General features: G+C 34.7%; 1 protein-coding gene across 1 annotated transcript in view; it reads left to right on the forward strand.

Moving 5' to 3' along the window:
• The first annotated feature begins 23,020 nt into the window (after nucleotides 1-23,020).
• LOC138714977 (uncharacterized) overlaps nucleotides 23,021-26,227 on the forward strand; it is a 63,784-nt gene continuing 60,577 nt past the window's right edge. The window contains exon 1 of the mRNA XM_069847315.1: nucleotides 23,021-23,162. Within this exon, the coding sequence (XP_069703416.1) occupies nucleotides 23,103-23,162 (60 nt within the window). The 5' untranslated portion in view covers nucleotides 23,021-23,102. The remainder of the gene's footprint in view (nucleotides 23,163-26,227) is intronic.

Genomic DNA, 26,227 nt, shown 5'->3' on the forward strand with positions numbered 1-26,227 from the left:
CCCCCCCCCCCTCATATAACTTCATGCTATTTCGTAAGTAAAATGTTCATATTATATGAAGGGATGAGAATGATAATAGTCCTAAGCCACGCAGACAAAATTTTACAGGAGAATATGTTAAATGTTTTAGAGTCCAATGCTATTAGGTGTGGCATCATAATTTCTTCAGCATATACTTATGTCATTTGTTGAGTAATTTTTATAATATTTTCCTAGTAGCTTCCCCTCTCACAAAAAAAAAAAAAAAAAACATTTTTGTTAAAAGTGTGGCTTCGGACTGTCTCAATTTCACCCCTTTATCTATACTTTCTGGGTGAATTGTAAATATGTTAATGAAATCCGTCCAAAAGTATATAGCAGAAGGAAAGGCTATACCATATTGACATTTATAATGTGCCATAAAATATTTTTATATGAAAAGTTTACTCTGACGTCACTCATGTTACCTTAGAAACAAAAGTTTAAGATGAACTTTGAGCCTCGTAGTTTTCCATGCAGTACCTTTCACTCCATTCTCTATTTAATGTGTCTCGAGGTGTTTCACAGAGCTGTTAGGATCTTTTTATGTGGAAGGGATGTAAAAATACTTCCCCTCCTCCCAACATAGATTTGAGGGAAACAATCGCAACTTATTGTTGGAAAGTAATTTTATTTTTTTAGTGCCTTTTCATCTTCCTGGCACATTAAATTGCTTAAAAGATGTACTGAAGGAACCTTGTTTGAATAGCCAGTTGTAGCAGTACCAGCAAAACAGTTCCTTTTATATCAAGACTGAGGTATTTACAATTTTAGAAATTTTGTGCTTTTAGACATATGACAGTAGAAATAATCCAAAGACGACTTTTTTTCACTATTTTATATACGTTTTAAACATGTTTAAACCACATTACGTTTAATAAATTATTCATTCAAAACATTAGGTGGAAGTGATCAAGCCTAAGCCACCTCATTAATTAATCAGGGAGAGTGTTCTTTAGTAGAATTGCTGTCAGTCTTAACAAATAGAAGACTCTGGCCTATTACTTAAGTATAAAGGGGACGTAATGAAAATGGCACCCTGGCTGGAGCCAGTACTACAAGCAAGAGGAAATAAATGCCTTTTGATTTGTGTTTCAACATGAAATTATGATAAATAATTACTTTCCTGTGGAGGATTACATTTGGGATTATTCAATTTTGCCAGTAGTAAAACATATTCAGATGAAAATATGTGCTTTTCATAGTGGTATGTAGAAAATGAAGTTCTTGAATAACAAAAAATATTAGTGCGAGATTTTTGGGCTTTTGAAGTATGTTATTGATGAATAAACATAAAAAATTTCGTAGCTACATATTGGCTCCATCATCAGAGATATTCTTCTACGTTTTTTTTTCCTTACCTTCCCTTCTAAATGTTCAGTGCTTCTTTTTTTGTAATATGGTGCAAAAGCACAAAAAATCACGCACCATAATGAACTATGAAAGTCTTAAATCATACTTATTAAAAACAGTATTTACATTACATCTCTTAAGTTGTTTTTGTAATTCATTGAGTTTTTTTTAAGAATCAAAATGTTTTCGTTAAGAATTTTCTGTCATTGGTGATAAACACTACAAATTTCAACCTAAAAACAGTGCATATTGATATAATTACACTGACATGAAACTGTTCTTGGTAAATGTGTAAGATGATTCCAAAGTCCTTCTTTTCTCCTATATTGCATCTGGTGATGTGTTGTATGCTGTTTTTAAATGGTATTTGGAGAGATGAGTCAGAGGATTTTCCATATTATGATTACCTGACATTTGCCTCATATAGAAAAATCCAGCCAGGTAATCAGTCCAAGTGGGATTCAAACCCACGCCCAAGCACAGTTCCGGAGTACGAGTTAAACAGTTTGCTGGTTCTGATGTTGCAGTTGTAAATTTGAGTGTGAGTACTGCATGGTGTTAAGTTGAAAAGCTTCATTCCAAGGTTGGAAGTTTTTAGTATATTTCTCTTAAACTTGGCCTACTTAGTATTGTACTATTGAAGTTGGAAGCCATAGTAATGTGGCCTTAAAATGCATTCCTTAAGTACCTGTAGCAAATTCATTGAAAGTTTCATTTGCCATATTTAAATGTCAATAATCATAAAGTGCTAATATTAGTTTAATGTATTCGCCATCATTTTATATTGATCCCTATTTTTATGTTAACACTGCTCTTTTTAAGTACGGATACTTTTCTCCTATATTTCTTTTGTGAGGGATTCAATCATTAAGTACGGATATTTTTCTCCTATATTTCTTTTTTGAGGGATTCAATCATTTATGCAGCAGCAGGTCTTGTGAATTTTTATTAACATTGAGTAGTTCATTGAGAGAGCTAACTCATACAAGGATTTCTGTGTTTTTATCAAGATTGTCACGTTCATTGGACAATAAGTAATATATTTTGTAGGCATTATCATCATCATCTGACAATACAGCCCAAAATGAACCTTGGCTCTTCAAGTTTCTTCTTCCATATTGATCTATATCTTGTTGTTAACTTCCATTTCCTTTTTCTAATCAACTGTTTTCCGTAACTTACAATTGAATCTTCCCACTGTTTCTTGGTCTTCCATCAGAATATCTTTGCGGGATTATTTTGAGATATGTCTCACTTATGCAGAGGACGTGTTCTTCATATTTCAGATATTAATCCGTGAAACACTTGATGATTTCAAGTTCCCCATATGATTATTCCAATTCTTTATTAAATTCTTATTCTCCAGCATTTATGATCATTGACAGGCCCGAAGAGGTGCCAGCAATGCCAGCTCAGGGAATTTTTTCCAAATTAATTATACATATAGAAACCCCTATAAAATCACATTGAATGATTTGAAATCTTTGGCACAAATTGATAAAAATGGATGTGCATGCCAAAGAGGGTGTATTGAGATAGGGAACTCATTATCAGAACCTAATGATAATTTATTCATCCATTACAATCATGGAGAACCTCAGTTATGAAAAATCATTGTTAAATATAATGTTGGAATTTTAAAATGTCTTGTGTGAATTAACACTCCATTCATATCCATTAAGCAGTCTCATACATTCTCCCTTCCAAATAAACTATAAATATTTAAATTGACACTTTTTACCATTGCTTGTGAAATCTCCACGTTTTCACCTGAGCATTTCACCTGCAATTTCAGTGGTTGTGAGTGGTTATAGTGTTCATTGTCACAGCAGCAACATTATATTCAATAAGTGCAACTGTAGAGCTCATCAAAGCCCCTTTTAGTATTGCCTTTTTCCTGAAGCCCCTAAGATGTGTCAGTATACCATACATTGACATTTCTTAAATATATATTACAACTCAAGTAATGAATTCATACCTGTCAAGCAAATATAAACAAAATGATTTTAAACTTTTCTCTCAGCATCCCAAAACCCCATCTTCCACAGTCATCACTGCTGGAAATGATGTTTTGATTTGTTGTTAATGATTATATGTTGCTTCTGCTGATGAACATCCTTTCTTGCATAATCACAAAATGTATTGCTACATTAGCTCGTGGTGTCCTGTTATAGCAATTAATTATTATTGCACCCTGGAACACAGGGGCAAATTAAAAAGACTTTCATAGCACAAAAGATGTTTAACTCATATGATCTTTGCGCAGTGTAGCACAGGAAAATCATACAAAATCAGCAATACTTGAAGTGGATTTTCTAGAGGTTCGTTCCAACAACAGTCAGGAACCATCCGTAACCATCGTGAGCATGCGCAGTACAGAAAAAGCGTTCCAACACAATCCAAACCAGTCCTGAACCGGACACATGTACTGCAGTCGAGTGTTCCAACAAGCTTTTGACACGGGTTCGGAACGGTCAGAAATAGTCTGTGGATTGAGGCATGTACGGAAAAGTACGTAAGATGCGCATGCGCATAAGCTCACCAACGTCTCCTGCATACTGAAGAAAGACATGATCGACTGTACACATCAATGAGGTTAAAGATGAAAAGTGACAGTACAGACAAATAATAAAACTAGAGATTTAATTTAAATTTTCGCCAAAAAGAAAGGGAATGAAAATTATTTGGGTATTGAAATAGTTAATTACAATTTCAACATGCAGCTTTGATTAAAAGTATAATAAATAACGTACATACATTAATAATTAAAAAAAAGAACTATTTTTAGATGAGAGTCCCCCAGTACACGACATTGAATTAGCAGAATTCTTGCCTTCCATATTTTTTGTTATCTTTTCATAGAAAATGATCGAAATTCTATTTTCTGCAATTAGAATTAGCTGCGAAACGATAATAATTAAGCATCCCATTCTTAGCAAAGATGATCACAGTTATAGCATCTCTGGATTTAGTACATAACGATCTGCAAAAGCGTTCCAACAGCGTCCAGTCCAGTTTCAATCCCATAGCAGATGCTCAACTAGCGCATGCGCATAAGATGGTACAGGAACCGTACATGAACTGATCCATGAACCGCTTGTTGGAACAAACCTTAGATTTCAAAATTTATCTCATACTATCTGTAAGCATTTGTGACAACTATTTTGAATCACTTTGCATATGCATATTATGAATAAATAAGGTTCTAAATTAAGGGAAAGACAAAAGCCTCCTACATTTGCAGGTAGTGCTTGATTTTTCCTCACTGTGTGAGCTACTCTCAGTGGGAGTTAGCTGTATAATCATATTACAGGGTGCAAAAACTACCTAATATATGAATTAAATTACATAAATTTGATAGCAAAATACATTGTATGAGAGCCTGAGCAAAATGTCGGTTGCTTCAGAATGTCCACATATTTACAAATTTTTCATTTTCTGGGTTCTTCATATTTACACAGACATTTCATATACGCGGTTATATTCTTCCATATGTCTGTTACTATTCACGATCATTGTCCTCCTGCCATCTCCCTTGTTCTTCTATTCCACATTGCTTTTATATATGTCTGTCTGAGCTGATTGAGTTTTGTCCTATATTCTCAGCATTTTCACCTCAACTGTTGAGCGTATGTTTTTACATTCTGAATACTTGTGATCTCACAGATATTCTGAAATAAAAACATTTATATCTGAGACTTAAAATACGACCGACAGCTGTTAGTTGAGCATTTTAACAAAAGTCATTGTTTCTCATTTTGGCTGTAAAACAGTTTTCTCTCTCTCTCATTGAATCTCTCAGTTATGTGCAAGATATGACGGTATTATAGCAGCTGGTATGTCCATTTCAGATAAGTATTTTTATTTTATTATAGCACGTTTAAAAATAGATAAGTGTAACTGTTTTCAATACTATTTTTGTGAAATATGTTTATTATTGTTACTAGTAGAGAGGTTTATGTGTATTACAAATGTTCATGAATTCTTCATTTATATTGTGGGGCATGCAATATAGAGATTGTGAGTATGGTACAAGTGTCAAACACGGTACTGTAATATTTGTAGTGAATAGTTTGCTTTAACTGATCTCGAGTTATCTTCTCTTTGTAAAATATTCCTGTTGTAATTTATTAGTGATATACAGATATATCATGCTTTGTACTTTAGTAAGAAGCTGTAATTAGTTATAATCTATATCAGCAGTCGGCAACCTTCAGCCTGCGTGGATAATAGTTCCTTAAAATATTTGTTATGGCCCATGTAGAATTTGCATAGTTACAAAAATAGTATGTTGATCAATCACTTTTATGCCCACTCTTATCTATAAGTGAAAAGTTTTGAGAACAGTGTTTATATTCCATTAGTCGAGAATGGAGAATTAGAATGAAATGTAATCTGAAAAATACATGAACAACCAGATGTGATATCTAATAGTACATTATGCAACGAGCCTATAATGATAGTAATTAAGACGCAAGTATGGATATTTATGAAACGAGCGCAAGCAAGTTTCATAATATTCATACGAGCGTCTTAATTACCATTATAGGCAAGTTTCATACGACTTTTTATGCTCGACCATATTTCTAACTTGAAATTATTCAGATGTATACATTTTATTTGTATCTGACAAGATCGGAAGTGACCTTGTTCTAGGTCGTGAATTGTGAGATGTGCGCAGGCTCGAAAGTATTGATTTTTTCCGAGGAAGAATAATGTCATTGACCTTGATGTAATCCCGTTAAACTTGATATAACCTTGATTATTGAATTCGACATTGAAAAACGAGATGACAAATTGAATTTATTTGAATATTATTTACAATTAACGCTAATTATTATAGTAACAGAACATAACCTTCTGCGACAGTATTGGATTTCCAGCCTCCGTGACTTTTCGCTAATTCTCTTTCAATTGCATATCCGAGAATAATCGATACTTGCGGTTTTATAACGGTACAAAGCTGACTTGTCATTGGCTGAACACTTCTTAGCTGAGTTGTCATTGGCTGAACACCTGTACTTTATTGAGTAGGTGTACTTTAATGACATGCGTTAAAGGACTTCTACCAGGTGTATAATTACTACATTTCGGCATGGTCGAGCATAAAATTAAATAAGATGACTGAGACGTATTGGACATATAAAGAGAGCACCACAAGGAAGCAAATCTAGCTGGTCTTCGGAAAAGCCTATAAGGAAAAGATCACAATTGAGATATGTCGATAGTGTTGAAGATTTCGAATTTCTAAGCTTAGATACTATGTAATATTTGGTAACAGTGAAAAGACTCCTATCACTTGCAAGGTGACAGAGATGACATGATCATACATTCCTGTTATACAGTCCTCCATTTCTCGAAAACAACACAATATTGCAATGGAATGAACAAGTAATGACTTAGAAGATAGTAGCTTATATTCATTCATTTATTTATTTATTTCGAAAAAGAAATCCATTCATAATTGTTTGTGTCATGCATGAACCCATTCAGTGAATAATATTTTCTACATGATTTGAGTACGAATTCACACGACCTGTCATTTCATTAGAAGCACTAATAAATAGTCTTACCACCCTTATTGCTACTTTACTTTTCCCCCCCATGACACTTATCTCCTTTGAAAGCATATGCTTTGTCTGACACAAGTTTAAAGAACAAACCACAATTTGTGCGCATTAATCATGTCATGGGTTTTGTATCAAAATCATTTCTGATAGCACTCCACTTTGTGACTCAAATGTTGCTTTCACTGACAAATTCTGATTCCCCAGAAATGTGGTGATAAACAATTCCTTGTCTTTGCTGAAATTTTTCCAACCAACTATTGGAGGCAGAAAATTCAATGCTTAATTTGCTTTTTATTTCACATGCCTTCCCTTCAGTGATAGGCTCACATAGATATGGCTGTACTTCGAGATTGATGAGACCAGTCAACCAAAATGTTCTCCAAGTCCTCGTATTCGCCGCACTTCATTTTCCTGCATTTACATCATCCCAGCATAGCAGCTGTAGTTATTGAATCATAGTACAAATGTATTCTCTATTATTGTACTTAATTTAGACGACAGGATTCCTAATGAATCAGCTTGTTTCTGATTGGCTAGTGTTTTTGTTATGCTTTTGCAGGATTATCAACTGATCTGATACAGAAAACACTTTATATGTTATACTCATAGAGGTCACAGTCATACAACCACTTCAGTATTACTCCACAAACAACTGGAAGCTAAGCAGCAAAAAATTTATAGAATTAGCTCAGTAAAGAATATTGCAATAAAAATTCGGTGAGAAAAGGGTGTCTTATGCGATCATCTTGGCGCAGAAAAACAGGGCATTTTATAAAGGTTTTATACAGAAGATATCTAGGAACCAGACACGAAGTGCATATTATGTGAGAGAGCATAATAAATAGGTGTGTCTTAAGGTACGGTCACACGTCGCTACTTTTGCAGTGCTGCAGTACAGAAAACTGCACAACTCTTCTACTGCGACGTGTGAACAACGGTGCAACCCGAAAAGTAGCGGCTGCCGAACCTGCTGCCCGCTACTTTTCCATGCTGCGCGCAGCTTAAAAGTAGCGATGTGTGAACAGGGTTCTCAGGGTTGCAGCCGCAGCATTTTTGATATCGGTTTTGTTGAAACTTTCGCTGCGGTTGCGACCAGTGTTGCCACCCAAATGTGTCAATGATACTTTTATTGTTTGGATATATTTTAATGTTAGATGCGATGAAAATAAATTATTTGTAACAGTTATTAAATGCACAACACAGTCTGAGCATATTTACTGACGATATAATTCATTTTTTTTAATCTTCCGTAGCGTAGTTTCAAACAGGAGAGTTGCCAACATTGATTAGTGAATATGCTGTTGGTTATCATTTAAGTATATAGGCGTTTTTAAAAGCTTTATAGTAAACATAATGCCAATTTCTGAATACTAGTTAGGACAGAAAAGCAAATAATACATAAGTAAGCTTTCACATGAGTTTATTAATAATGCGAACATAACCACAAAATTTATATTGAGAAGTCAACACGGAGATGGAAACCTGCAGCATGACTGCGGCTGCAAAAGTAGCGCCTTGTGTGTGAACAGACTCGCAACCTCCAGTTGCAACTTTTGCTGCACTCAGGTTGCACAGCACGAAAAGTAGTGTGCAGCACGCTACTTTTGGCTTATGTGTGAACATGACACGCAACTTTAGCAGCTGCAGTACAAAAGTTGCGCAGCAAAAGTAGCGATGTGTGACCGTACCTTTAGTAATAATTGAGGTTTTACTATATCAAACACTAAAAAATGAAATTCGAAAGCTATGAACCAATGGTTTGTGTTTGCAACATCAATAATATTAAAATCACTTACAACATGTCCGTCAGAATTATGTAACAAATGCCTAAAAAAAAAGTAATATTGCAGACAAAGCACCTCTGAAAATAAGTATTGGTGTGACTTGGGATAGGTTTACTTTTATGATGTCATACTCCAAGGCCAGACATCTGTGTATTTCTACAAATACTTTCTGTAGAATGTTCGTCATAAAAATCTCATGGGGTTGTTGGTCTCTTGAAGAAGATGGGGTAAAGTGCTTAACTTGCTCTGTTGCTTGTTCACCTTAGGATTGCTATAGTTGGTCTCTTAGGGGAGATGGTATCATGCAGTTTTATATTGTGTTGGTGGTAACGATAAGAATGACTGTGAATTACGAAAAATTGAGAGTATGCCAAGAAAATCTGCAAATAAAATTACTACTAAATAAAGAAGCCCTAAATTTCTGATCTGTATAATTCCTCGGCATGACACCAGATGTATTTTTAAACTATTGTCCACAATGATGATAGGGTTGTTTCTATATTTGTTTCTAGATTCTACGTTAATAAGATCATACCCCACCCAGGGCAATGAATTTTTAAGAGGAATAGAAATATTCAGAAGGACTTCATTTAAAAATGGAAGCAAAATGGAGGGTTTTATGTCATAAATTTACGACACTTGAAATAATTCTATTCCTGAGTAGGAGGGTACAGTTAAAATTGAATGGCCATTTCTGGTCCGTTTCACTCCAACTCTGCTAGTCGTCATTTTCGCCTCACCTGACATTTTATCATTGAAGGTAATGAATAATGCTTTATAGGTGCTTTTTCTTTAGAACTGTAATTCTTCACATTACCGGACTAACAGGGTCTAGAAAGATCTTAGTTTATCATATTTGGAGGCACTAAAAGCCAATCAACAAACAATATTTTTAACTCGATTATTCCTAGTTGATACTTTGATTCAAATGTGGCCTATTTGTGTTGAAAGGTTGCCGACTTCTGCTGTAGGTGCTTGAGATTTCAGTCCATGTTCAGTGCAAACTGGCATCTGTAACTAGCAAGCTTGCTCTGGGAGGTTTCTTATTGAATTTCTCTCATGCTGTATACATTGCAGGATTGAATATAGTAAGTCTTATAAATTCACTGAACCTGCATTGTAGGGTGCTAGACATTTCTGTTTCATACAATTTTTCATTGCTAACAGAATGTCTTTTGTTCCTTTTTATTTTTGTAATTGAATTTTTAAATAAATTTGTTCACAGAATAAGGATATTTTCGTAGCAATTAAGAATATACTGTTGTGTATACAAGATAACAGGATGTATTACTGTAATGCTATTACATTGGCTGATTTCTGTTTCCGTAATCCTTTGTCCTCCCACTTTATGAGGAAATCATGTGTATATATTTCTGACGAGTTTGTTATTTCTTGTTGTGACATTTTCTCACTTCTTCCTTATTCCATTCTCTTGCATTGCGATTTCCATGTTTTCCTCAATCTTCCTCATCGTCCTCTGTGATCAGTGGTTACTTATCATGTATGTCATTAGATCCAAGACTTGCAGGTTCTAGGTCCAAACCTGGTCAAGGCCGACAGAGTTTTGAGGACAGTAAAAATCCTTCAGAAGGGAAGTAAAACTGTGAGGCCTGTGTCATAGATTTACGGCACGTGAAAGAATCTTGCTCCTGAACGAGAGTGATTGAGACAAAATGTATTGGCCATATCTCACCTTTGTCAAAATTTGAAGATCGTACAATGGATTCGAGTAACCTATGTGCATATGGGTTGTCCCAACCTTCACCTACAATACATACAATACCAGCCGCAGTCTTCCTTTCCTCGCCTTTCACATTGTAATTACTCATATAATTCTAATCTCCCTAGACTCTTCTGATTTTCACTCTATACTCTATGAAGATAGCATTGGAGCTGTTACGATTCACTGCTACAAATTGGAGTTCTTTACACAGCATTTCTTTCTGCAAATATATATTTGCAAAACCATTTTCAGCACTTTTTTTGTGCTCACTATGTCAACTTCTCCAAGTGCCTTGATGTTATGAATGTGGATAATTTTAGGTTACATGTTAGGATAGTATTTATGCAGAGTTTTGCATATATTTTTTTCTTTTAATGTTCATGTATTATTTTAACAGATAAAATTAGACACTTTAGTTATAAGTACTATGATAATTTATGTTAAAAAGGGAATTATCCATCAAGTATTTCTTAAAGATATCAAAAACTAATTTCTCTGGATCCTTCTCTTTCTTTGTCCCGCTTCTCTTTATTTTCTTTGCTACGGCAGGATACTAATGACGACAATGTTCATCTCAGTATTTATTCAGAATTTTAATCATTTTCAGGTAGAAAAATTTATTAAGATATCTTCTGCCACATAAAAATTGTCTATTTGGACACTATTGTCAGCTATGTGCAATAATTTGTCACATATCAGCATTTTGATATATTACCGAGCAAGGTTGCTCAGTGGTTAAACATTGGACTTGCATTTGTGAGATCTCAGGTTCAAATCCCAGGTCGGACAATCTGATTGGAGTTTTTAATGATTTGCTTTTTCATAAAATATTGGGTTGGTGCATAAGTTCGTAGCGTTTTTCGTTGCTATGGTAGCTGTGTCACTATAGTACTATTGAATGAATACAGGGTGATTCAGACCACCCGTAACAATCATTTATTTCGGAAACTAGTGCATTAAAATTTTCGAGAAAAAAATATTTATTACTAAACCACATGTAAACTTTCACTTGAGCTTATTTTCATCAATCAGCTCTAACAGGAAGTAGGGCCATTGGCGTATCACTTTAAAATTTCAAATGGGAGTATGGGTCAAATAGAGTACCTTTTGATAGAGCTCTTCAAAACAAACAACTTTCATAGGAAACGTTTTTATTAATTCCTATTCTTTCAATGAGAAAACATACGAAAAGCAATAGGTGATTCGGACCACACGTAAGTCATTTATTTCGGAATCTAGTGCATTAAAATTTTCGAAACAAAAATATTTATTACTAAACCACATGTAAACTTTCACTTGAGGTTGATTTCATTAATCAGCTCTAAGAGGAAGTAGTAGTGGCGTAGCACTTTAAAATTTCAAATGGGAGTCCGGGTCAAATTAGGTACCATTTTATAGAGCTCTTCAAAACAAACAACTTTCATAGGAAACGTTTTTACCAATTCCAACTCTTTCAATGAGAAAACGTACAAAAGGTAATGTCATCAACATTGAGATGTTAAAAGACGAAAATGTAAACAAAACAATTAATGTTGATATTTTACTGAAAGACTGGACAATTCCATTAATTTTTATAAATGTTCAAACTGTCTGCCGTTCTGAGCAGCACACACCCATACTCTTCTTCTAACACTATCAGTGACTCGTAACACTTTGGCGTGGTCAAGTGACTGGCAGGTCTCCCAGATTCACTGTTTTATGTCATCTCTTAATGTGGGATAGTCTTGATAAACGATGTTTTTAGCCGTTCCCAACAATAGAAATCCAAAGAATTCATGTCAGAGATAGTGCTGGCCATGCCACAGAACCGCATCTCCCAATCCATCGCCCAGCGAAGAGCTGATTGGCTGTATCACGTGCCACCAAAGAGAAATGAGTTGGGCAACCATCCTGCTGAAGCCACATTACTACTCGTGTTGCCAGTGGTATGTCCTCCAAAAGTTGGTTGAGGATATTTTTCAGGAAGTCAGCATACGTGACACTATTCAGAGCACCTTCAAAGAAATAAGGTCCAATCATTTGGTGTCCGAAGATGCCACACTAAACATTGACACTCCACCTATGCTGGTTGTCCACTTATCTCAGCTAGAGAGGACTGACTTGAGACCAGTAGTGACCATTATGGATATTGACATCGCCATTGCTCTTGAATGTCGCTTCATCTGTGCAAAGAATACAGAGATGAAACCGACAGATTTTACCTGACAATTAACTCAATTTTTGGGGACGGTTAGAAAACATCGTTTATCAAGACTGTCCCACAATAAGAGATGACATAAAACAGCGAATCCGGGAGACCTGCCAGTCACTTGACCACGCTGAAGTGTTACGAGTCACTGACAGTGTTAGAAGAAGAGTACGGGTATGTGCTGCTCAGAACGGCAGACAGTTTGAACATTTATAAAAATTAATGGAATTGTCCAGTATTTCAGTAAAATGTCAACATTAATTGTTTTGTTTACATTTTCGTCTTTTAACATTTCTCAATATTGATGACATTATCTTTTTGTACGTTTTCTCATTGAAAGAGTAGGAATTGGTAAAAACGTTTCCTATGAAAGTTGTTTGTTTTGAAGAGCTCTATAAAATGGTACCTAATTTGACCCGGACTCCCATTTGAAATTTTAAAGTGATACGCCACTGACCCTACTTCCTCTTAGAGCTGATTAATGAAATCAAGCTCAAGTGAAAGTTCACATGTGGTTTGGTGATAAATATTTTTGTCTCGAAAATTTTAATGCACTGGATTCCGAAATAAATGACTTATGTGTGGTCTGAATCACCTATTGCTTTTCGTACGTTTTCTCATTGAAAGAATAGGAATTAATAAAAACGTTTCCTATGAAAGTTGTTTGTTTTGAACAGCTCTATCAAATGGTACCCTATTTGACCCATACTCCCATTTGAAATTATAAAGTAATACGCCACTGACCCTACTTCCTGTTAGAGCTGATTGATGAAATTAAGCTCAAGTGAAAGTTCAATGTAGTTTAGTAATAAATATTTTTTTCTCGAAAATTTTAATGCACTAGTTTCCGAAATAAATGATTGTTACGGGTGGTCTGAATCATCCTGTATAAGTACAACTTATGCACCAATCCAATAAAATGCTGGGTTGGTTTCCACTTGTTCCACAATCTACACAATAAGGTTTCGCAAAACATGAATCCCTATTGATAATACAGATATGTTCACTAGATGGCATAGTGGTTTGAAGACATATCGATAGGTGACAGCAATCTAATCCAGTATATTAACAATAATGTTGACAATTGCGCAATAGGCCTCACAGTTAAAGCAGCTACAGTACAAGTAATACCAATTAAAAACAGTATGTATTACAAATCATTTATAAACAAAGGATTCTATATAGACCAGCATTAAATGCGTTTTATATATATATATATATATATATATATATATATATATAAAGTTTCTCTTACAGCTGGTGCCAGCGTTTTTGGCGTGTGTCCTAAATATATAGTGCCCAGTTTGTGAACATGTTGCTAGTGCAGCTGAGAGTGGTACCACTTCCTATACACGTCACATCAGTCATTTGCCAAACACAGTTGTCAGACTGACTACGGCAAATGTAAAACATTCCCACTTAACATTCCCATTACTTACTTCACATGCCAGAAACGGTGATGCGGACTGAATGTATGTTACTATTTATTCAAAACCTGTTACGAATGCAGGTAGTAATATATAGTATTACAAAGCAAACATTACAATTCAATTAGATTGTTCAACATATATTTTAATTATATTACGTAATATACATAAAACTCTTGACCCACTTACTTGTTATACAATTTAATGAGAATGAAATTCTATCATGTAACCTAGTTAGATATCATAGTATACAAATCCTATCTAATGATGCGGCCATACACGAAAACATTTATATGGTCATTTTATAAACATTATATTAACAAGTCAGTACTTGTAACATGATAAGTCATAAGATTAAAAATTAAAGATTTTTTTTTAATTCAATGCCACCAGGTTGTCTTTTCGACATTTTTGGTCTTCTCTCCTGGCCGTGGCTTAGTTGTAACCCACTTCTGAGGTTGGGGCACCTGGAAGGCGGAGTTACATTACCCAGTGGCGTATACTGGTTTAAGGGTCTGGGCTACCACTGACCCTATTATTACACAAAATATATTTTAAAAACCCTATAATAAAATTCCTTACCTATTTATATGTGAATTCCAGATGTCTTGATTGGGACGAAAATACTTTGATGACTTCGTCATTGAAATTACAGTTGGGCCGCTTGCGAAGTTTCTGTAGAAATGACTTTTCAATTGACATCAGTGCCAAGCCGGATAAACGTTCTTGTGTATGAGTTGATCTACAGTAGGATTTTATTCTCTTCAATGCAGAAAATGTTCTTTCTACCGATGCTGACGTAGCTGGTATTGTCACAATTAATGTTGCCAATTTAAGGACTTCAGGAATAACTTGGTTCAGCTGGTTTTCATATATGGCAGATAATATTTCATGGATAGGTTTGTTCGAAAAATCAAAGACTTCTGCTGAATATATTACACTTAATTCATTTTTCAAACGTACTTGATCAAAGTGACTGTTATAGGACTGAAATAATTTGTTTAGTGCCTCATTCGGGAAGTTTTCTCTATAAGCAGAAAATTTTTGAGAATCTAGAAGATGTGTGAACTGAAGCTTTCCATAATCAGAAAATCTGTCAGTAATTTCCATGTGCATACGATCTAGTATGCTGTAGTACAGCTGCCTGTATTTCAATTCATCATCTCCTTTTCTTCGCTTTAATGGTGGTTCCATTGTATTGTCTGAAGAATTTTCATTTTCCATATTACTCCATATGGACGGAAACCCACTACGTCTGAACTCGGATATAGTATGTTTTAACTTTGATACCTCTTGCAAGCAGTATGCTATGTCTAAACTTTTTGTCTGAAGAATATTGTAGAGCACATCTGTATGTGCGAACACTCTAGCATAGACTTCAAGAAGAAATATATTCTGAAACTGTGTGAAAAAATACAAATATCCTTGAGCCTGCACAATTACATCATCATCCCAGTTTTCTTCAGAGTCATTACAAATGATATTTTCAAAGAAAGCAGTCAGTTGTTCTCTGTATTCCTTTACTGTATTTACAAGCCGAGATGTAAAATTCCATCTAGTTGGTGCTACTTTTGGGAGTTTCTTGTTCATAAATTCCTTGAGTTTTTCTGATCTTTTAGGAGATGATGAGAAAAATGCAGCTAAACCCGACAGTGTTTTGAAAAAAAAATGCGGCATTCTGGAATGGATAAAGTAGTTTGTTGCAAAACTAAATTGAGAACATGGCTGTAACAATGGACAAATAGTGCTTGAGGATACTTTTCTTGAAGTTTTGTTTTTAAGCCATTAATATTTCCCGCCATAACTAAAGCACCATCGTATGTCTGTGCAATTAACTTATTGCCGACATTGTATTCTGCTATAACACCTTCCACATGCTGAAACAAAGCAGCAGCAGTTTTGCCCGAACTGACATTTGTGAATCCTATAAACCGTTCTTGAACATTGGCAGTACTGTCGACGTATCTTAAAACAGTGGACAATTGACTCTGATTAGAGCAGTCACTTGTTTCATCAACAACAATGGCCACAAAAGGTGCTTCTTCTGTTTCAGATTTTATGTTCTTTATCATAACCCCACTTATAGCAAATATTAAGTCATTCTGAATTGCAGGAGAAGTACCACGGAATACTGTTGAACTCTCAAGATGATTGGCCAGTAAATTGTCAAATTCACTTAAGGAACTTAAATATTCAATATAATTTCCTCTATTGTCTGATTCCACACACTCATTATGACCCCGAAAAGCCAATTCTTGTTTTCCTAGAAAGCAGACTGCGTTAATAAGACGCTCACAAGAGCATTGTGTTGGTTGATGTGTTGAACTTTTTGCTTATCTAGCTGTAAATCAATTCTTGTCTTCCCAAAGTTTGCAAAGTTCATGCTACTATAAATATGAGCTTTTGATTTGTCGTGTTTTAGGACTGCCGTTCGAAGGGAGTTCATATTAGAAAACCCCTCTTTTGACCACACATTAGTTTCGCGGCTAAATAACAAACATGGCCAGCAAAATAGTTTAGACAGTTTAGAACTACCACACAACCAATTCCACTTACCATATGATGTTGAAGTGAAATGGCGTGTGTACTCACGCTGTTTTTCTTTTACGTCCATGGACAAATTTAACTCAGGAGTTGGTCTTTCCATTTTCACAATTTCAACTTTCTCGTATGTACGACGGTTAAAAGGCACTTTTAATAAACCTTCTATTACACAGTCAGTTTCAACACAAACCTCTCCAGAAACTTGTTCTGCCATATTTTTCACAATATCACTTAATTGGGAAATTAAAAACTTAATAATTCACAATTAATATAACTCTTAGACACTCGAACAAATCACAAATTTAAAATACTGCACTGCAAGAACACAATCACATTAATGAGCTAGCGTACTAAGCATATTGTTGCTTCGCGCCTTCCAAGAAACCGATCACGAGAGCGGCAACTCACCCACCTACAGTGCACGATGGAAACAGGAGGGAGGGGGGGACGGGGAGTTGTGCGACGTGAGCGGAACGGTCACAGGCTACCCTTCGTAGCAGCGGTTTCTCCAGTGATGCCGCCTTGACAACTTGTTTCTTTCGAGAGCAGAGAGCGCATATAAATCTAACAATTACTTTAATTTTAATTACTGTGGTAAAACTAATATGGTAATACAAAATTATTACATTATGTTATAATATAAACTTTTTCTTTTGTAATTTCCTTGGGCTACCGCCGGTAGCCCTGGTAGTACGCAAAATACGCCCCTGACATTACCCCGATAATGTGATAGGATGATTATGATAATGTGGTGCCAGGAAAGGTCTTAAATCTAAACTTAACCTAAATTCCAGACCATGGACGAACACAGGAATAATCCCCTTTAAGGAAAAATTCCTGTGCTCTAACCGGGAATCGAACCCGGGACCTTATGAACTATAGCTAGAAGCTCTGACCACTAGACCATGAGACTGGTCAAATTAAAGATATTATTGAAGGTATATAACGAAAATAGTTTAATTAAAAATTTAATTTGTTATAATGAAATATCATTCCACCGAAATAGAATAACATTGCAATCAATTTGAGAGCAAAAAAGAAACTCACTTTTACTGAATAATTTGTTATTTTGATATTTATTGAAATTCTTATTTTTTTTTATGTTTATTGAAATTCGTAAGTTGCTGAAGTGAATTTTGAAAAACACTTTGTTGAAAATTGGACATAAAAATATGATAACAGTATTTTGAGAACTATATCTGTTTATATATTATATAATCTGGTGAGTATACAGTATGTGACTGATATATATTGCACATGAAAAATTGTGCAAGGAGTCTCTAAAGTGATGTATCACTTATGGGCCTCTCTGAACTTGGGATGATAGATTTGTTACCGCTGGCGAGCAGGTACTTGTTACATAAGCTGCTATCCAGTCATAGTCTTTCTGTTGTACTGTGAATGAGTGAATATGTATAATTTACAGCAGGGAGTGTTTCTTGTGAAGAAGCTTTCTGTATGAAAATGTCAATTCATTTCAACGTGAGTTCCAGATGAAAACATTCCTAATAGAACCACAATCTGTTGATTAGAGGAAAAGTGTGAAGAAACAGACTCCGTTTTGAATAAAAGAAACTCTCATAGACTTCGCGATCTCATTGAAGAGAAATTTGTTGAAGTAGGTGCCAGGTTTGAACGTAAATATTTAAATGCCTAGCTCAGGAAACCAGGATTTTAAATCTTCAGCATTGAGAGCAGCCAAGAAACTTCATTAACATGCATATAAGTGACCCATAAATTAATAAATCTTTGACATGTGAGTGAAAATTTGCCTTGGAGATTGCAATTGTGAATAGCACACGATGGAGGACAGTTTCAATATCTTATGAATGGAAATCAGTAAGGTAAGTATCTTTTTTTTTTCTTCCCCCCCCCCCTCTTTTGCTGTGGTTACAAGAACGATTTAACTGGGGAGAGTGCCTATTTCTCTGAGACAGTGTACATTTGTTAGTTGCAGTGGCCTTAGAGACTCACTGATGCATGCATTCACGTACTTCTACCAGAATGTCCACTCCGTATTAAATTCATAATATTACCTTTCCACACCTGCTGCTTATAACAGATTCAGACAAATGTGGCCAAATGTGCTTCTTTTCATGTACCAAGTGAGCTGCCAGATGTATGGGACTTTTTATGATAAAAAAATAAAACTTTACTTTTGTAATTAGATAATTTTATACGAGTTTCAATCATTTTCATTATACTATAGAGCAGAAAGTTACTGTGCACCTAACCCATTGTGACAGAGGCATCTGGCATTTTTTGGGAAGGGGAGAGGAGAGGAAAGAGAATGGATGATTGTTGACTTGTCTAGAATCGTGCAGACTATGATTCGTAATATAAACACCAAGAATGAGAAGTTTTATCCTGCATAATGTGGGTGCACAATGATTTTTTGCTGTCTGTATATTCCAGTTTAATTCCATATGTCTCTTTCAGTCCACAGAACAACAAAACTGAAAGAATATGATAAAATAACTAGAAAAAGAGAGAAGAACAATATTTGTTATGACTTTATTGCTATAATTGATATAACAATGTCCCCAGTGTAGTGTATATTATAATACGTGCAATGTAGATGAATGAATATGAAGATACACTAATAGAAAATAGATTAGTGAACTTCATTATATAAGCTAATAGAAATGGAAACTTCGACTTCACATTTGCGTACAGAAATGCAAAACATAAATTACATAGATTAAAACAGTTCGATCTCAAAATACTATAACAATGCCATAAGAATTATATCTTAAGTATTCATGATAAGCATTCTTTATCATCAAAACTTGATCTGATTTTGCAAGAATATGTTGTTGTTTTCTAATGCCAGGCGTTTGACAGTAAAGTCATTTGACCTCTATTTTGCAAGAATATAAAATGTAGAGTAACATTTTATGCAAAAATAAGGGGCATTTTGAAATGTAGCTGTAACTTTTTTTTTACAACGCTGTATCAACATCTCAGGTTATTTAGCATCTGAATGACATGAAGGTGATAATGCCGGTGAAATGAGTCCGGGGTCCAGCACCGATAGTTACCCAGCATTTGCTCATATTGAGTTGAGGGAAACCCCTGGAAAAAACCTCAACCAGGTAACTTGTCCCGACCAGGATTCGAACCCGGGCCACCTGGTTTCGCAGTTAGACTCACTGTTACTCCACAGGTGTGGACAGCTGTAACTTACACAAAATGAAAATACATTGTGTATATACAGAGTTACCGATATATTGTATTCATGAAACATTAATTCAGTTAAAGTAAAATTAAAAGAAAACATTTTCATAGTCCTCAAATCTGCTCAGTCATTGGCAGTGGCGCACCCACAGGCGGAATCTGAAGGGGAGTCAAGGGACTGAAGCCCCTCCAAATAAAGAAAGGGTGGAAGGAAGGAAGGAAGAGAGAAACAAAGAAGAAGAAAGCTTTTTGGCACTTTGATGTGTCTGTATTTATTATAGTGGGAAAAGGGTGTCATCTTTGAAACATATATTTTTAAATAGGCCTGTATGCGAAAGGGCTCTTTACAATATAATTTTACTCTTATTTTAAAAAGCTCGACTTTCTATAACGTTCGAAGTTCTGTAAGTTTTATTTCAAGCATGTCTAGTAACTCCGTTCCCACCAGCCAATCATAGCTCATTGACACAGTATGTACCTCTCAAACTGTTCATCCTTGACATAAGGATACAGCTTTTACTTTGCTCTGTGACACTGATTATAAATAGGCCTTCCCAAATCATATTTAAATTATCATTGCATTCATTTCTGCTATGACGTATGCCTTTTTTTTTTCTCCAGAATCATTTGGAACAACATAGTTTCAGATTTATCTTATTGTAAGTAACTTATTCAAATTTTAAGTATCGTAATATGGGGTGAATAGGGACGAATTTTTACATTTTTTTTTTCCTTTCTTTGTGTCAATAAATATAATAATGAAAAAGTTTATTTGTTCACTCATAACGAATAAAACCAGAAACATTATTATTGTTATATTTATTCTTTGACAAAGAAATAAAAAACATGGTACAAATTCGTCCCTATTCACCCCATTTTACGGTAATGAGTTTTTTTAATAGCATTTTCTGTCTAATAATTTGAATGTAATTACCATATATTGCCTTTTTTTCTTTTAATTGTGACTTATTCTCTCGGGTATTGAATCATTTTTAAAAGCAGTTTGTCTTATTACACTCCTAATAACAATATGATTTGAGATTTAAACTCATTTATCTGTACAAGTATATGTGCGTCTTATTGCAAATAATGGGGTGACATGAGGAAACATATTTTCATTATGCAGAAGAAATTACCTAAGACATATAAAGTCGCCTCATTTGATAGTAAAAAATAACAACTTATTCAATGCTAATGGGCTTTAGGACATTCTATGCAGAACAAATTACCTGAGACCTATATCAATTCACTCCATTTGACAGTAGAAAATAATTTATTCAATGCTAACAGGCTTTAGGACACCCTGCAAATAAGTGTTATCTCATTACTGATGTCACTTTATCTTATAGGCCTACAAAAAAAAAAAAAAGGAAAAAAAGTTAAAAAAACGTTTTGACTTGATTTTTAATAGATATCCAAGTTATATTGTCTTTTTAAATAAAAACTCGTTTAATTTTTAGTAGATGTGAATGTATTCCTCCAGTTGGATTTACTCGTAAATAATGAATATGAACAAAACCTATTCAGTAGTTCAGGATAAATAACTTACACAGACATGGCATGAAATGAACCACATTTTCATTATCAAGGATGTCGAAAATGTATATTTCTGTGATAATCTCGAAATTGTACAGGGAAAGTCAAACATAAAGAACAGCACTCCTGCCATCTCTCCTGATTACAGTCTGACAAACAGATCACCAGCTCTCTTGGATGACATTTCTTGTCATTTCACGGCACTACAGTCTGGCAAGTGATCTGTTGTTTAACTAGTGAATTATTTATTTAAAGAAATGGAGAGAATCTTGCCTGAATTTCAGAGCAGTTAGCTCGAAGTGTCCTCCATTATATTCTATACAGCAATCTCGCAGCTCAAAAAATGCCTAAAATGTATTTGCTTTAAGCCCGGCCGAGGACACAATGTGTGGTTTTCCTTATTACTTGTTAACTATGCTGATGGAAATGACACAGTTCTGCTGACATTTTACATTGTCAATCTCAGTCAGTTGTTTGAATTGTATTGAGAACATATACAGGCTCATTCATTGGAAGCACTACGTGAAATTTTTCACTACAGAATAAGAAGCAATGGAACTTCTTGATCTCCAGATTTGTCTCTCTGTGACTTATCTTTGGAGTACCCTCAAAGAAAGTGTACAAAAACAATCCGCATATTTTGGATGCTCTCAAGGATGAAATAACAGCTAATGTGCAGTATTAGTGAACTTTATACATCACTGCTCCATGTACAGTATATAAAATGTAATGCAGGACATTGGGAGCAACAGATTTGAATTGGGTAAGATTTTTGCACTTTCTTACATAAATAATACACTAGTTACGCGAAAGATTATTTGCCAGACTGTAGTGTCATGAAATGGCAGGAATGTTGGTCCCTTAAGTTTGACTAATCCCATATGAGCATCATCGTAAGTCACGAAAGTGCTTGAGGGGCATAGAGGTAGAGCTCCATGCTTTCATGATCTTGGCATTAGAATGAGATAGTGTGGTTAGCATCACACACAGTGCCTTTTACCCCCTGAGAAAGGCCTGGTACTCAATTTTACAAGAGGCTGAGTGAACCTCGAGACTGTTAATGAAAGTTATAATGAGAAAAGCCCTACCACCACCCGGGATTGAGGGGGTGATCATGAGTACAGTAGTTTGTCACATGTTGTTTACACAAGAATCAGTTCGGGTAAATTTAAAAGAAGAAAAAAAAAGGGGGGGGGATTAAGATTGAATACTGAATGTTAACAAAATTTTTATTTCGTATCAAACTGATATCGTATTGTAAAGTACGTAGCCAACGTGGTTAAATCACAGTCTAATAGACGTAAATCACGTTTCCATATGAATATTGATTTAGACTAAATTTTATTTAAAGGACTTTTAGGGAACAAGTGATGTTAGGAAGTCAAATTATCGTGCAAATATATTGTGTAGTATTTTCATTTTATTTGTAATTTAATAGGCAATATGTAATGTTGGGAAGTCAAATTATTGCATTATATCATAATGCAGTATTTTGATTTTAATTATCCATTATGTAATAAAACTGGGGTTTACCTGCATACAAAAATTACATATTATATTTCACATTTTTATTTATTATTTACTTATCAATGTACATATATTGATATCCATAGGGCTTCTTATACGCGAAGCCATTCATAACCTATATATGCAAAAGGATGCTTATATGATATTGACCTTGAGATGTTTTTTTTTCTTTATTTGGCAGCATCTTTGTTATTTAGTGCGTGTCACTGTGAAGCAACAAGTGGGAGTTATAAAGTAGTTCTTCTAATAATAAAAATGTATATTTTGACAAAAATAGCAATTGTCCGCGCCAGAAATCGAATTGCGTCCTTCAAGGTAAGTTATTTTTTCTTTCTGCATAACTTTTGTAAGTAAACAGTCTATTTCAACGAGGTAATTCACTCCTTCAGCTCACAATTTTATGCAAATACTTTATTGTAAACAGGGACTGACCTTGACGATTGCATTATTATGTATAGGCCTATGTAGGTACACTTCTTTGATGTACGGTATGCTGTAAAAATTAATTTGTCAGTACCGGTATCACGTGAATTTTATAAGAATTTGGGAGATAGTTTATTCGGATATGAAGTATTCTTAAGATCACTGAAGCTGTTTTTCTTTTTTTAATATCAAGAGTAGCTGAACCATTGTATCATTGTATGCACATTATATATCAATTTTATTTTTTAGAGCTGTTTATTTATATCATTGTAGATTTCATAGGCCTAGTGTATATAATTATGATATTTATTTTCGTGAATAAGTATTATTTTTACTCATTGGGGATTTCTCCAGAAAAGCTACACCAGAAGTTTAGTGCAGCTTTCTGGGGACCCTCGAAGCAGTCAATATCTACGTCAGCACATTAGTATCGCCATTCATCGCGGTAATGCAACAAGTATTCTTGGATCCTTCTCTGAGTCTTATTTAGATGAAATTTTCTTTCTTTAATTGATTTATATCAATACAACATATTGTATTTTATTATACTTTGACTCTATACCAAAGAAGGCACAATTTTCTTTGCCTCAATAGCTTCTGTGACTCTATACCAAAGAAGGCATAATTTTCTTTGCCTCAGTAGCTTCTGTGAGATATATATATAGCGATAAACTATAGTTTGCAGCCAAAATACTTACTTACAAATGGCATTTAAGAAACCCGCAGGTTCATTGCTGCCCTCACATCCCGCCATCGGTCCCTATACTGTGCAAGATTAATCCAGTCTCTATCTTATTCCATCTTCCTCAAATCCATTTTAATATTATCCTCCCATCTACGTCTCGGCCTCCCCAAAGGTCTCTTTCCTTCCGGCCTCCCAACTAACACTCCATATGCATTTCTGGATTTGCCCATACATGCTACATGCCCTGCCCATCTCAAACGTCTGGATTTAATGTTCCTAATTATGTCGGGTGAAGAACACAATGCGTGCAGTTCTGCGTTGTGTAACTTTCTCCATTATTCTGTAACTTCATCCCTCTTAGCCCCAAATATTTTTCTAAGAACTTTAAATACTTTCAACATAAAAATCGTTTTTACCTGTTTTTTGTAATTCATTGTTGTAGCTTTTCTCCCCCCCCCTCCTATTCCCTAGTAATTTTATGATGGTAATTAGTATTGTATTGTAACAAGCTTGGGGGGGGGGGGCTACAACAGTGCATTAGAATACACATATAAGTATCAAACGATGTTTAAGAAATAATGTTTTTTCCACTTCCATTAAGTATGCTGTTATTATCTTGCTTTTAGGGAAGTAAATGGATTTTACCGTGATATTGCTGGTTGCTATTGACGACGGGATGTAAGTCAAATTACTTCCCTTGAAAAGTAAGTGAAAATTTGTTTTGTTCAGCAGTTGCATAGCAACAAACTACCAAACTACCGGCATGTTGAAAATATTAATTGTGGCTGCAAACTAAAACCACGCATTTATCACTGTATAGGTCTACATATCACAGAAGTCAATGAAGCAAAAGAAAATTGTGTCTTCTTTGGTGTAGCTTATCTGGAGAATTGCAATGGAATTTCAGCTTTCTTAATAAAAAATGTATGCGATGGAGGGGGGAAGGAACTGATCACCCTTCCCCATTGTCTCCTGGCCTAGTTACCTCATAAGTGGTGCCTTCTTGGTATCACTTGTGAGGTTCAGACCTGTCTTCGGACAGTTGACTAAACAACAATTTTGTCAAATAGTGATGACTGTATTATAATAACGGATTATTGTTCATCTGTACTCATATTCTCCAAACTTTAGCGACTATTCGTTTAATCTATTATTTATTGGATAGAGTTTGAAAGTCCTCTTCTTTGGAGCTTCTTTATTCAAGTCAGTATTGTCACTGAAACGTAAATTCCTCTTCGTGCCCCAATATTTGTTTCTACTGAAACACTTTCTGTTTCAACCCACAAGTCATCTTTACTCCAATACATTTGTTCTTGTGGTAAAGAATTATAGTCAGATAACAGTATAAAAAAAAAACATATTACACTAATCAATTCATGGAAGGAATAATGATACGATTTCATTAAAATAATGGGCAATGTGTTATGCTGAATTTAGACACCATTTTCATGCAGAATTATATGAAGGAAAACAAAACAATTATTTTGGAGTTAATGGTTTAGTAGATCATCTGTTGCTGAGAAATATCTCTGTTGTAAACAACGCACACAACAATGTACTGCTTTGATAGTTTTTTCACCAGTTTTGGCTTGATGAAAACTCTAACAGAGAACATAGCAGCTACTGGCATTTTTCGGTACAACTCTTGTGTACAATTTTATTGTTCTATGAAAAGAGAAAATGAATTGAAGGAAGAAAATAGATAAATAATAAAGTTATCAAATCATCAAGGGATAGAATAGGAAGAAGGCGCTCTTAAATTCAGTGAAGGAATAGCTATTCTCTTCAGTGTTATTAAAGGAAAATATTAAACATAACAGGCCTACAGCTGATTTGATGCTAGGGTATACTTTTCCAATTACATCTTATTTTCACTTACCTCAGACTTTTCAAATTTGTTACGGTTATTGAAGTCCGATAATCTAAAGTGATCTGAATATATTTTGTAATTTTTTTTATAGATGCTAGGTATGTCCCTCTAATTTTAAACACTTTGTCTAAGACTATCTCTCCTATCTCTATCTTTTGTAAATCTAAAGAAAAATCCAGTAGTTTTTACAGAAGAATACAAAATAAGTAATTCCATATTTCCCTGACATTGTGTGCAAAAACAATGAGAATAATCCTTATGACTGACACCACATATTTGTTGAAGAACAAAATTTATGTCACAGTCTGCGCAATGCTTCACATCATCATTCTTGACACTAGATAGCACTGGTGAGTCATTCATCACTTTTATCGTGAACTTTCCAGTATTATTATTAGAAAG

The sequence above is a fragment of the Periplaneta americana genome, chromosome 15 (genome assembly GCF_040183065.1).
Source record: "Periplaneta americana isolate PAMFEO1 chromosome 15, P.americana_PAMFEO1_priV1, whole genome shotgun sequence".
NCBI lineage: Eukaryota > Metazoa > Arthropoda > Insecta > Blattodea > Blattidae > Periplaneta > Periplaneta americana.